Source organism: Elephas maximus, chromosome 14 (genome assembly GCF_024166365.1).
Source record: "Elephas maximus indicus isolate mEleMax1 chromosome 14, mEleMax1 primary haplotype, whole genome shotgun sequence".
In the NCBI taxonomy this organism is placed as follows: domain Eukaryota; kingdom Metazoa; phylum Chordata; class Mammalia; order Proboscidea; family Elephantidae; genus Elephas; species Elephas maximus.
In genome coordinates, this window is record NC_064832.1 from 65,297,311 (window position 1) to 65,311,718 (window position 14,408).

The 14,408-nt window shown below is 36.4% G+C and overlaps 1 protein-coding gene across 2 annotated transcripts in view; it reads left to right on the forward strand.

The window, feature by feature from the left end:
* The window catches only part of PIBF1 (progesterone immunomodulatory binding factor 1), a 237,629-nt gene that overhangs the window by 69,139 nt on the left and 154,082 nt on the right, over positions 1–14,408 (forward strand). For both annotated transcript variants that reach the window (XM_049853427.1, XM_049853428.1), the window contains exon 10: positions 673–771. In XM_049853427.1, the coding sequence (XP_049709384.1) occupies positions 673–771 (99 nt within the window). The remainder of the gene's footprint in view (positions 1–672; positions 772–14,408) is intronic.

Below are 14,408 nucleotides of genomic sequence, written 5' to 3' on the forward strand. Positions count from 1 at the left end.
TCAACTAAATTTCTACCTCTGGTAATGTTTTTCTACCTCTGAATCACCATTCTCCAACAGCAGTCTTTTATCTTACATCTTGCTAGTATAATAACTTCCATCTTATCATCTTATCAAGACTTCCTGCCCTTTGTTCCCTCCACTTTCTCTTCATCTATCAGCCATTTTTATATTCCTTTCTTTTCACGTCCCCTACAACAGAGACTTCAAGGTTCATTTCAACTGTTATCTTTCTTGTATACCAAACTTCTTTCCAACTTTGATTCTTGTGATCTGTATATTTTGTTTTTTACTTAAAATATTTTAGAGTATTAACTTCTCTAAACTTAAGTTTTTGTGACTAATATGTGAGTATTTATAGCTACATTATAGGATTATGGTGAGGATTAAATTAGTTGCTATATATACAAACCATTTCGCCTACCCTTTGACACCCACATGGAGAAAGGTTGCATGGTATTTAGAGATAGACCATGTTTGTGCCTACACTGCTATGTGCTACTAGAAACTCACCAAGCCGGGCAGATTAATATAATAAACACTTTGGGTCACCAGGCTCTAGTGAGTCTTGAAGATTGCCATATAGTCCAAGTCTTAGCAAGAACACTTATGAATCTTTAAAAGATGGATATTTATGCACTTAAAATAGCTGCAGTGTGTATTTCATTTTAGAAATCTCCGCGAAGCAAGAGATAATGCAGTGGCTGAAAAGGACCGAGCTGTGATGGCTGAAAAGGATGCTTTAGAAAAACATGATCAACTCTTAGACAGGTAAGGATCCTGAAAATAGAAATGTTAAAACTCTTTGATTTTTATGTTACTTTTTCTTTTAGAAAATGTATTTTTAATGGAAGTATAATTTTCTTTTCAACTGAAGTATAATTCGCATGAGATATTTTTATAATATGGTATTATTGCATATATTGGACACAAGATATAGAATACAGGCAGTCCCCGGGGTTATGAATGTCCAGCTTACGGACAACTGGTACGTGCCCTTTAATGTTAAGTAAGTTTGTCCTCACTTTGAAACAGTTGAACCAACCCCTACTCCTTGAACCAACCCCTACTAGCAACAAATTTTTTATCACAATCGCCTTCACCTGGAATCCTTGGAAAGGCTTTGAGCCTTTTCTTACACTAACCAAAACAGCCAAACCCATTGCCATGAAGTCAGTTCCAACTTACAGTGATCTGTAGAACAGAGTAGAACTGCCCCATAGGGTTTCCAGGGAGTGGTTGGTGGATTCAAACTGCCAACCTTTTGGTTTTGGTTAGCAGCCAAGTTCTTCACCACTGTGCTACCAGGGCTCCTCTTACACTACAGTCAGGCTAAAAAGAACCATATGCACCTGTTCTGACTTACCTACAAATTCGACTTAAAGATAGAGTTAGGAACGGATCTCATTTGTAACCCAGAGACTGCCTATAGTTCAGTCACCCCCGAGAGTTTCCTTGTACTCCTTTCAGTCAGTCTCAACCACAACCCCTCAAGAGGCTACCACTTTCTGATTTCTGTCACCATAGCTTAGTTTTTGCAGACCTTGGGCTAAAAATAAATGGAATCATACAGATGTATTCTTTTGTGCCTGGCTTCTTTCGTCAGTATTATATTTTCATCCATGCTGTTGTGTCTGTCAGTGGTTATTCCTTATTATTACTGAGTGTGACTGTACCACAGGTTATTTATTCCCCTGTCGATTAAACATTTAGGTTGTTTCCATCTTGGCATGATCATGAACAGAGTTGTTGTGAGAGCTCTTTTTATGGGCGTATGTTTTTACTGTTTGTTGTAAGGTAGATGAAGGTATTACTTTAAAAAACCTGCCATGCAGTTCTCCGAACGGTTGCACCATTTTACGCTCCCTTGTTCGTTTTTTTAAAACCTGTATGTTCTGGTGTATGTGCATTGAAGGAAGTGGAAGAGAACTGTCTAATTTATCAGTAGAAAATGATATTTATTTTTAGGTTCTTATTACAAGGGAACCCTGGTGGCGTAGTGGTTAAGTGCTACGGCTGCTAACCAAAGGGTCGGCTGATTGAATCCGCCAGGCGCTCCCTGGAAACTCCATGGGGCAGGTCTACTCTGTCCTAGAGGGTCGCTATGAGTCGGAATCGACTTGACGGCACTGGGTTTGGTTTTGGTTTGGTTTAGTACAAGGAAAATCACTGAGGAGTATTAAAGTAAATACCATTACCTCATTAAATCCCCTGAATTTTCAGTGCTTTGACTATATGCAGAGTAAACAGAGGGGTTTTTATTACTTATTTAATAGACTTTATTTTTTAGAGTAGTATTTAGATTTATTTATTTAGGTTTACATAGAAAAGTTGAGGAAAAAATACAGTTTCCATATGCTGGCTCATTCCTGATCCCTTCCAGTTGGCACTGTCATTAACATCTTATATTGGTGTTACACATTTGTAACAATTGGTGAACCAATATTGATACATTATTAACTATAAGTCCATAGATTAAATTAGGGCTCATGCTTTGTATAGTATGGTTCTGATGGTTTTGACAAATGTATAACGCCACTTGTCCACTGTTTACAGTATTATACACAGTTTGATACAGACTTATACAGATCACAGCTTTACCTATTCGTCCCTCCCCCTGCCCCCAACCTCTATCAACCACTGATCTTTTTACTGCCTCTATAGTTTTGCCTTTTTTTAGGATGTCAGATAGTTGGAATCATATATAGTATGCAGCCTTTTCAGACTGACTTCTTTCACTTAGCAATGTGCATTTGAGATTTTGTGTGTCTTTTCATGGCTTGATAGTTCGTTTCTTTTTATTGCTGAATATTCCATTGTATGGATGCACCACATTTTGTTTATCCATTTACCTTTTGAAGGACATCTTGGTGCTTCCAATTTTGGGCAGTTACAAATAAATAAGACTGATAGAAACATTCATGTGCAAGTTTTTATATGGACAGAAGCCTTCAACTCATTTGGGTAAATACATAGGAGTACAACTGCTGGATTTTAAGACTATGTTTAGGTTTGTAAGAAACTGCCAGACTGTCTTCCAAAGTGGCTGTACTGTTTTGCATTCCCACCAGCAAAGAATGACGATTCCTGTAGCTTCACATCCTTGCCGGCATTTGGTGGTGTCGGTGTTTTCCATTTTAGCCATTGTCATAGGAATCCCTGGGTGGTGTAAGCAGTTAATACACTCGGCAGCTAACTGGAAAGTTGGAGTCAGATGAAAGGCCTGGCCGTCTACTTCTGAAAAATCAGCCTTTGAAAACTATAAAGCACAGTTCTACTCTGACACATGGGGTCGCCGTGAGTTAAAGTCGATAACAGCAGTTTGTTTTTAATAAGTATGTAGCGGTATCTCATGGTGGTTTTAATTCGCCATTTCATCATGATATGATTTGAGTATGTTCTCATATGCTTATTTGCATCTGTATTTCTTCTCTGGTGTGGTGTCTGTTTAGCTCTTTTGTCCATTTTGTAACTGGGTTTTTTGTTTTCATATTATTAAGTTGTAAAAGTTCTTTTTATTTAGTATACAAGTCTTTTATCACATATGTGTTTTGCAGATATTTGCTCCCACTCCATGGCTTGTCTTTTCATTCTAGTAATAGTGTCTTTCACAAAGCAGAAATTTTTAATTGTAATAAATTCTAACTTATTTTTTCCTTTCATGAATTGTGCTTTTGGTGTTTCTAAAACCTCATTGCCAACCCAAGCTTGCCTAGATTTTTTCTTAGGTTATCTTCTAGAAGTTTTATATAGTTTTGCACATTACATTTAGATCCGTGATTCATTTTGAGTTCATATTTGTGAAAGATGTGAAGTCGGTGTCTATAGATACATATATATATATTTTTTTATGCGGATGTCCAGTTGTTCCAGCATTATTTGTTGAAGAGACTGTCCTTTCTCCATTGGGTTGCCTTTGCTGCTTTGTCAAAGATTAGTTGACTGTATTTGTGTGGCTTAATTTCTGGATTCTCTATTCTGTTCCATTGGTCTGTTTTTCTGTTTTTTCACCAATAGCACACTGTCTTGGTTACTGTACTTTATAGTAAGTCTTGAAATTAGGTAGTATAACTTTTTATTTTGAAATAATTTCAGACTTACTGAAAAGTTGGTAAAATACAACAAAGATTTTCATATACCTTTCACATATTGGTGAACTTTTGAAATTAAGTTCAAGTGTCTTTTAATCGTTAAAAGAAGACCTACAGATTGCGTCATGATTTAAGCAATACATTAAACTAAAAAATTTTATACACGCCTTTGCATAATTAACCTATTGTCAGTATCTTTTAGAATGGCTCAAATTGTTATACTGTTGTATTCACACCAACTTCATAACCTTAACCCATGAAGAAAGTGTAATAAATGTAATACTGAAGAAATCATTCCTATAATGTGAAAATATGTTTGATTCTAAGGATTTTAGTATAAAATGAATTTATAATTTAGCTGTTTTTATTAGAGTACTGTTAAAGTCTATCTTATTTTTTATCTTTTATTATGTAAAACCCTCCCTTAATAAATCTAGATGATATCCACTAAAGAATTACTTGACTTTTGTTGATGTTTTTTCTGTGTTTGTTTTTATTTTTTAAATAATACTGTGTTTTCGGTGAAAGTTTACACAGCAAATTAGGTTACCATTTAACAATTTCTATACAAATTGTTCAGAGACATTGGTTACCTTTTTCACAGTGTGTCAACATTCTCATTATTTCTGTGATGGTTGTTCCGTTTCCATTAATCTTTTCTCCATACCCCCCACCCCGTACTTATTTCTCATCTTTGCTTTAAAGTAAATTTTGGCCATTTGGTCTCATATAGGTGTTTTTTTAAAGGAACACAGTACATTACTCATGGGTGATATTGTTTATGAGCCAATCTGTTACATAGCTGAAAAGTGACTTCTGGAAGTGGTTTCAGTTCAGACTTTAAAGGGTATCTCAGAGCAATAGTCTCGGGGGTTCCTCTAGTCTCAACCGGTCCATATTGGTCAGTGTGGACTTTTTAAGAATTTGAATTTGTTCTACGTTTTTCTCCTATTAGGGTCCATCTGTTGTGTCCCTGATCTGGACAGTCAGTAGTGGTAGCCGGGCACCCTCTAGTTCTTTTAGTCTCAGAGTAGATGAGGTTGTGGTTCGTGTAGGCTCTTTGTCTTGTAGACTAGTTTCTTCTTTGAGTCTTTGGTTTCCTTCTTTCTCTTTTGCTCCAGACAAAGAGAGACCAAGAGTTATATCTTAAATGGCTGCTCATAAACTTTTAAGACCCCAAACACTACTCACCAAACTAGGATATAGAACATAAACTTTATGAACTATATTATGCCAATTGACTGAGTTGTCTTTCAAGACTGTGGACCTAAGCCTTCAAACTCAGGAAACCAGTCCTGCTAGGTGTTTAGTTATGTCTAAGAAGTATCCATAACTGTGCCCTCTATGTGCTTTGTTACGTAGTGAAACCTCTGAGAGCCAGAACTTGACAAGATTGCCTTGTTTTTCTGTGTCTCACAAGTTTTCCGCCTTCGACTCGGTGCAGCCTTACCACATTTCTGTCACTCGTTTTAGTGGAAAATATTTGAGCTTTCCTCACTGACAGGTTTGTGCCTTACACAGGTTCCAGCTTTCACAGGTTTTAATATATATATATATGAATATGTACGCAGCACACACTTACGCATACATACGTATGTCTGTAGATAAACTTAGGAGCCCTGGTGGCACAGTGGTTAAGCACTCAACTGGTAACCCAAAAGTCAGCAGCTTGAATCCATCAGCCACTCCTTGGAAGCCCTATGAGGCAGTTCTACTTTGTCCTATAGGGTCAGTGTGAGTTGGAATAAATTTCACGGCAGTGGGTTTGGTTTTGGTTTTATACATACACCTATACATATATACACACATATATCTGCCTATACTGTATTTTTACGTGAGTAATGTACATTATACTTTTTTTTACCAGCCACGTTCTCCTCCTGTAAGGTATTTTCATGACGCACTATGCTCATGTTTTTTTTTTTACAGCAACATGTTAAAAAAAACTTTTTTTTTTTTTTACATGTAAAAAAACTAGCATAGTGTGCTTATGAAAATAGCTCATAGGAGGAGGTCATGGGTTGGCAAATAGACATAACACTCATGTTATTTGTATAAAAACACGGTACACGTATATGCGTACACACTTACGTATGTAACCACACACATATTTTTTGGTTGTTGTTGCAAAATTATATATGTTAGAGCATTTGCCAAAAATGTCCCTTATTCTTGTATACTTCTGAGTGGCGTCGCTTACCTTTGTCAGGTTGTGCCCACTTCACCCGTGTTCAGTGCTACCTTTCTCATCACCGGAAATAACAAGTGTCTACTGTTTTGTTTTTTTTTTTACTATCTAGAGAGCGATTCTTCCTCTCTCCCCCTCCCATCCCTGGTAACCACCAGGGAACTTTGGTTTCTGTATGTATACCTATTCTTGTCTTTTTATAAAAGTGAAATTGTACAATATTTTTACTTTTGTGATTGACTCATTTCACTTGGCATAATGCCCCCTAGATTCATCCACATTATACTGTATTTTGACAACTCATCATTATTCTTTTTGGCTGCATAATACTTACTGTATGTGTGTACCACATTTGGTTTATCCGTTCATCCATTGGTAAGCATTTAAGTTGTTTCCATCTTTTTGCTGTTGTGAATAGTGCTGCAGTGAACATAGGTGTGCACGTGTCTGTTTGTACCTTTAGTATTAGATCTCTAGCATCCTCGTTGCTCTCAAGTCAGTTTCAAGTCATAGCAACCCTATAGGACAGAGTAGAACTGCCCTGTAGGGTTTCCAAGGCTCTAATCTTTATGAAAGCAGACTGCCATATAGTTCTCCCATGGAGCAGCTGGTGGGTTCTAACCACTGACCTTTTACTTAGCAGCTGCATGCTAAACCACTGTGCCGCCAGGGCTCTTTGATCTCTAGGGTATATACCTAGAAATGAGATTGATGAATCAAGGTAATTCTGTTTCTAGTTTTTTATGAAAATGCCATACTCTTTCCCACAGTGGATAAGGGTGCCAGTCTCCTCACACCCTTGTCAATATTTGTTGTTTCCGGGTTTTTTTGTCAGTGCTGTTTTAGCAGGGGTGTGAGGGTACCTCCTTAGGGTTTGATTTGCATTTCTCTAGTGGCTGATGATTGTAAACATCTTTTCACGTGTTTGTTGGCTGCTTAAGTGTCTTCCTCGGTGAGGTGTGTTCATGTCCTTTGTTTTTTAATTGGGTGATTTCTTTTTTTTGTCATCGAGTTGTTGAAGTTTTTTATGTATTTTAGAGATTAGACCCTTATCGGATGTGTCATTCCAGAGGATTTTTTCCCAGTCTGTATGTTGTATTTTTACTCTTCCGATAAAGTCTTTTGATGACCCTAAGTATTTAATTCTTGTGAGGTCCCAGGTACCTAATTTATCTTCCGCTGTTCATGCATTTGTACTTGTGCTTGATTGTTTATTTAAAAAAAAAAAAAAAAAAAGATTAGATCCCATAGTTTTGTCCCTGTATTTTCTTCTAAGAACTTGATAGTTTTGAGTTTAACATTTAGGTTTTTGATCCATTTTGAGTTAGTTTTTACGTATGGTGTGAGGTATGGGTTAATGTTTTTTAATGTAATATATTTAGGGATGACTCTAGAATAGATTTATGGGCAAATGAACAAGCTTTAAAAGAAAAGAGCAGATTTTAGCTAATCCACAACTTATATTCAGGCAGAATTTTATAAGATCTCTGACTTACTAGCTTTTGTGCATTTTTGTGAATTTCAGAAGCAGCGAATAATAAATCTGATCTTAAAATCAGCCAACTTATATTTATACTAAGCCCTGACACGTAGAATTCTTTTTATTCTACTTGTGCATACATTAAGGAACCCAGTGGCGCAGCAGTTACAGCGATCGACTGCTAACTGAAAGGTCAGTGGACGTGAGGGAGAAGGATACGGTAGTCTGCTTCTGTAGAGCCTTACGGCCTTGGAAACCCTGGGGGGTCCCTGTGAGTTGGAATCGACTGGATGACAGTGGGTTTGGGGTTTGGGTTTGTGCCTGCATTAGGAATGATATTTATTCTAAAGGCCATGGGATACTTCTGTGCCCAGAAGTGTCCTCTGAATCACTGAGGAGGACTCAATCGTGTAATGTTTGTAAAGCACTTAGAACAGTGTCGTGCACATGATATGGACTGTAGCAATGTTTGCTTCTATTATAATTATGAAATAATTTGGCTGATATGGTTCCATTATTAACTTTACTAATTACATTTTTTTCAAAAGTTGATGATATAGTTCTAGTGTATTTCCCACTAGAATATTGGATTAACTGGAACACTTCATTTTCAGTGTGCCAGATGAGAGGGAGTTTATTTATTCTCAGTTCCTTGAAGTGACAGTAAAAACATGTACATGTCTTCAGTGAATTGTCCGCTGCAGTTCTTGTTCATTAAATAATTGAAATAAGGGAATAAAGCTCAGAAAAAATTTAAAAACCAGAATCATATTGTTAATTCATAAGCACCTTTTAGTTGAATCTAATTTATGGCCACATTAAAGCTATGTCCATTGATATATTTTAAAATGTGGCCAATATAGCTTAAAGACAATGTATCGGTATTGAGACCACGGTTTCAGGTTCACTCAAAAAAAAAACAAATCCGTTGCCATCAAGTTGATTCCGACTCATAGCAACCCTATACCAGCAACCCTATAGGACAGAGTAAAACTGCCCCATGGAGTTTCCAAGGAGTGCCTGTTGGATTCAAACTCCCAACCTTTTGGTTAGCAGCCATAGCTCTTAAGCACTACACCACGAGGTTCACTCATAGGCTTCCTTTTTTTTGTCCCATGGCCTTTTCTAAGTCTAGCCAGTTGCCTCACAAATGTGTAATTTGGGTCACAAGTACAGAGAGTAGATTGAATCAGTACAAATATCTAAGTACTGCTAAAAAAGGAACTCACGTACATGTCCTTTTAGTGACCTTAACATCGTGTTTGTAAACAAAGGAAAGCACATTATTAAATGTGTGCCTGTATTTTTAGGGTGCTTTTATAGAAATCTGGAGTCATAGTTGGTCATTGTGCATGTGAACTGAACCGGACAGAGAGAGTGAAAGAGAGAAAAGGTGTGTGTGTGTTTATACAACTTCCTTTATAGGCTACTGCTCTGTTGCTTTAGGGAAAATTTCATAGATTTAGATTTGGTAAATATACCCATGTCCAAAAAAAGATATGTGTAAAAAATTGGAATACCAGCTGACTAAATCAACTCATAAAAACTTCACTTAAAAGTAGGATATTTTCCACGATTATTTTAAAATATGATGTTTACTGGAAGGAAAGTCCAGAGAATGACCACAGATGAAGTGTGAGTGTAGTTCTCCCGCTTGTAAATGAGCTCTTATTTCCTGCAGTGTATATTCTGGTCTACAGTGAGTCATTTTCAACATGTTTCAGTTTAACTCCTAATACATTTTTAAACTTGGCAGGCGTGTTTAGATGGACGTTCCTCCCAGTTTTAGAGACTGCTTCTGAATTATACTTCAGTATTGCAGTCATCATGAAAAGTTCCTTCAGTAAAAAGGAAACAGGTTTGATTGGAAGTGTATGTTTTGGAGAAGCAAAAAAAAAAAGTTGCCATTGAGTAAAAATCAGATAATTAACCTTTTAAAATTTTATTACTACGTAAACCTTGTTAATGTTATCTATAAAATTTTGTGATTTGTGAAGTCCTTTTAAGTATTTTCTTAAATACGGAAGGCACTTAAAAGAAGAAAAGATATGACTTACCCACATAATGGGTAATCGTTAATATTTTTGTAAACCATTCAGGCTTTGTTTCAGTTACAAACGTGGAGTCTGGCACAGTTCTGGACATAACTAGAACTACATGTGAGTTTGTGAAAGCTAATGACTGTTGGAGAATTTTACGTATTGCCAACTCTCAATCAGTTTTTAATAATTATCATTATATAAATTTGTCCAATTCTATAAATCCTGTGTATCTTCTGGCAGATTACAGTTGACCCACCTTTCCGCTGTTACTATTTTAATAGTCTTTTTTTATTATTATTATGATACATTTTACACTGTGCCTTATTATTTTTGATACTTAAAAAGTTCGAAAATTCCAATGTTGAGAGAAAATTTAGAGATCATTGAGAATACCCACTCGTTTTACAAATGAGAACACAAGTCTGAAGTTATGTGACTTGCTCTCAGTTATACTGTTATTAGGATCACAGCCAGAAATTAGACATCAAGTTAGAACAAAGACATTAGTTCTCTCTGTTCCTATCCTAATTGTTCAGTCTGCCACACTGTTAACGTCATACTATCTGTAAGCAATGTGTGATGTTGAGCAACATCAGTAGGTACATTTTGTTCTCATATATACATAGAAAAGAATAACAAAATTCAGAACTTTATTAGTTTCTTATGCCTGCCATAACAAATTACCACAAGATTGGTGGCTGAAAACAACAGAAATGTATCCTCTCACTGTTCTGAAGACCAGAAGTCAGAAACCGAGGTGTCGGCAGGTTTGTGCTCCCACCAAAGGCTTTAGGGGACAATCAGTTTGTTGCTTCTTCCAGCTTCTCGTGACTCCATGCATTCCTTAGCTTCCTTGGCTATGTCTACAACACTCCACCAGCCTGTGTCTCTGCCTTCGTATCTCCTTCTTTTCTGTGTCTCTTATTAAGGAATCACAGGATTGCGTTCAGGGCCCACAGATAATCCAAGATAAGCTCCTGTCTTAAAATCCTTAACTCAGTCATATCTGTAAAGACCACTTTTCCAAATATGGTAACATTCACAGGTTCTGAGAATTAGGACGGACATATCTTTTGGGGGACCACCATTCAACCCACCCCATGTACCATTTAAGTCATCTGAATTACTGTTTATCCAGGTCCTTCTTTTTGAATGACATTTTATTTTTAAATTGTTCAACCAGAATTTTATATCAGCTAATTTTAGAAGTCTTTCTAGTTCTTTGAAGTTGGATTATCTTTTTAACCTAGTAAGGTGCCTTTTGGAGTGCTGGTGGTGCAGTAGTTAAGAGCTCAGCAGTTCAAGTCCACCAGCCACTCCTTGGAAACTCTGTGCGGCAGTTTTCCTCTGTCCTGTAGGGTCGCTATGATTTGGAATCAACTCAACAGCAACGGGTTTGGCTTTTTTTGGTGTAAGGTGCCTTTTGGAGGCCTTGGTGGCTCAGTGATTAAGAGCTCGGCTGCTAACCAAAAGGTTGACAGCTCGAATCCACCAGCTGCCCTTTGGAAACCTGACAAGGCAGTTCTGCTCTGCCCTGTAGGATCACTATGAGTTGGAATCAACTCGACGGCAACAGGGTTTTGTTTTTTTTTTTTCCCCTTATATTTTAAGGTGCCATTTAGTGGATTATTATCTCTTGAACAAAATACTGCCTTAGAGATTCTAGATGTTATACCATATGATGTATGGCATATATTTATTATGAATTAAAATTCATCCTACATGAATACTTAGCAGCATTCTTTAATAACATCATGACAGTAACACTAAGGGTTAAAGAAACAAAATTGGACATTTTTAACAGGCACAGTCTAAAAATCTAGTTTAAGGTAAAGTATCTTAAATTCGTTTATAGAAAAAAAAATTGTTTATGGACCATGTAATTGCTCTTTTCTGTATACCAACTAAATTTTGCTTTACAGTATTTGAGATTCATTAGGTAAGACCTTGAAGGCTTTACGAATGTAATTACTATTTCATGTTTCACCTCTGTCATACGTACTTTTTTTTCATTCTAGCAAACTTCTCGTCGTTCCTGGTTTTAATAAACTTTTATGTATAACATGTATGTTTCAATGGTATATGCTCAATAGGTGATCATTTAGTTTCTGGTTCCATAGAAATCATTTTTACTAGATGTGAAGAAATTCCAGAAGTCGTTATTACTAGATGTGAAGATATTCTCAATTCCTTTTTATCTATTCAAAGTGTATTACTGTAAGGGAAAGAAGAAATGTAACCGATATATAATCAGTGCTTCATAAAATTATTAATGAGAATGAAATGAGATAATCCATGCAAATCTTTTTATTATAAGTTTTCAATAAATGTTAGCTATTATCATTTATGGAAACCCTAGTGGCATAGTGGTTAAGTGCTACGGCTGCTAACCAAAGGGTCAGCAGTTTGAATCTGCCAGATGCTCCTTGGAAACTGTATGGGGCAGTTCTACTGTCTCCTGTAGGGTCGCTATGAGTCGAAATTGACTCGACGGCACTGAGTTTGGTTTTTTGGTTATCATTTATTATCATCTCTTTAGTTGATTTTTAAAGCAAGACGTGCCTATGTTCCGTTTTCTGCTCTGGAAGGGAAAAGGGCTAGTTGCAGTCTCTGAATAGATCTGGTAAAACTGTTTGCATGCAGATGGATAACCTCCACTGTTACAAGGCTCTCTAAAAAAGGAGATCCCTTTCCTCAATTTAACATTATTCTAATTATTAGCAGTTCATACTGTCGAGCTTTTCCGTGTGTCTTTTTATAAGTAAAAAAAAAAAAATACATCCATTATGTTTATCCCAAAACATGGTACTAAAAACTTTTGTGCTTATTGTTAAAAAAAAGTGTGTTAATTTATTTAGACTGCTAGGCTTCTTTGGGAAAAGCAGAAAACGAGTTAATGTTTCTTCAGACAACAAAGCTTAAGTGACATCTACATATCCATTATTAAAATTCAGATGTTTTCTTTTAATTCACTGAGACCCCAGTGTGAATGTCTATTAGCTAGATTATTCATAGATACTCTGACTGTAACAATGCCTATCATTTCTTAAATTCTTTTTGTCAGAAATCGTTGAGATAGAAAATGCTCAAAAGAAAACATCTCCCTGCCTCCAGGCAAGAGTACGTCCTGATCATTCTAGTCAGATAGGCTGTCCATATGTAAACCCATACGGGAACTCATGTACCTGTAAATGACAATGAAATGTTAGCTTCGAAATAGTTTTTAAAAATAGTTTACAGGAAAATCAAAGTATGGTAAATAGCCTGTCAGTTATGAGAATGGAATGTTCTGTATGTTGGTCCCACAAAACATGTCTATTCTTATTCATCTGTCATCTTTTGCAATTGGTTAAACTGTGCATTTGATCCAGAAATAAGTCAACAGATGTTTAAATCAGAAATGTGTGTTGTGAAATTCAAGCATTTGTATATAGTAAACATAGATTTTGATTCTTGAAAGTACTTATCTCTAATTTTTTTTTTTTTAATTAAAACTGTGAACTGAATGTTTTAAAAGAAAACAATTTGTCAGCCAGTTGCTATTTGTCTGGTGTATATACTTCCACTTGATGTCCAGGATAGCTAGCAGTGTCTCTCTTCGTTGCAGACACTACCAAACCCAAACGAAACCTGTTGCTGTCAAGTCAGTTCCAAGTTCTACAGAGTAGAACTGCCCCATACGGTTTCCAGTGAGCAACTGGTGGATTCGAACTGCCAACCTTTTGGTTAGCAGTTGAGCTCTTAACCACTGTACCACCAGGGCTCCTTATAGACACTACCTCTTCCCTATTACCATCAGTAATAAAACCAGTTGTCATCGAGTCATTTCTGACTCATGGTAACCCCATCTGTGCCACGGGGTTTTCAGTGGCTGATTTTTCTGGAAGTAGATTGCCAGGCCTTCCTTCCAAAGTACCTTTGGTAGACTCGAACCTCCAACTTTTTGCATAGCAGCCAAGCACCTTAACCTTCACCACTCAGGGACTCCCATCACTATCAATAAACTGAAAAACCCATTGCCATTGCGTTGATTCTGACTCATAGCAGCCCTATAGGGCAGTGTAGAACTGTCCCATAGGGTTCCCAAGGAGCAGCTCGTAGACTCGAACTGTCGACCTTTTGGTTAGCAGCCAAGTGCGTAACTACTGTGCCACCAGGCTCCACCACTATCAGTAGCCCCCTTTAATGTTAACCATTCCACTTAAAAGAAATTTGTAAACTCTAATTGTCTTTGTTCAGGATTATGTACTAGTTTAATCCCACAAATTTTAATACCACATTTGCAAATTGTAAGTTATACCAAGATATAACTAAAGTTTATGGTTCCATAATCATACATACATCTTTGTTGCTAGAACAGTGTTGAATTAAATACCTCAGACTTCTCATCAACTTTCAATAAAAGAATAGCAGTAGTATTTCTTGGGACACATTTGGATAGAATTATGAAAAAAAAATTCTTACTTTTCTCTTATGAACTTTATAAAAGTTTTAATTTATAAGTACTTTTATGTATTTTTAATTGCAGGTATTATCTGATAAATGTTTTAAGTTTGTTCCCACATAATTGTATATAAAGTAAAATTCCATTTAGCTAAACTCATTTT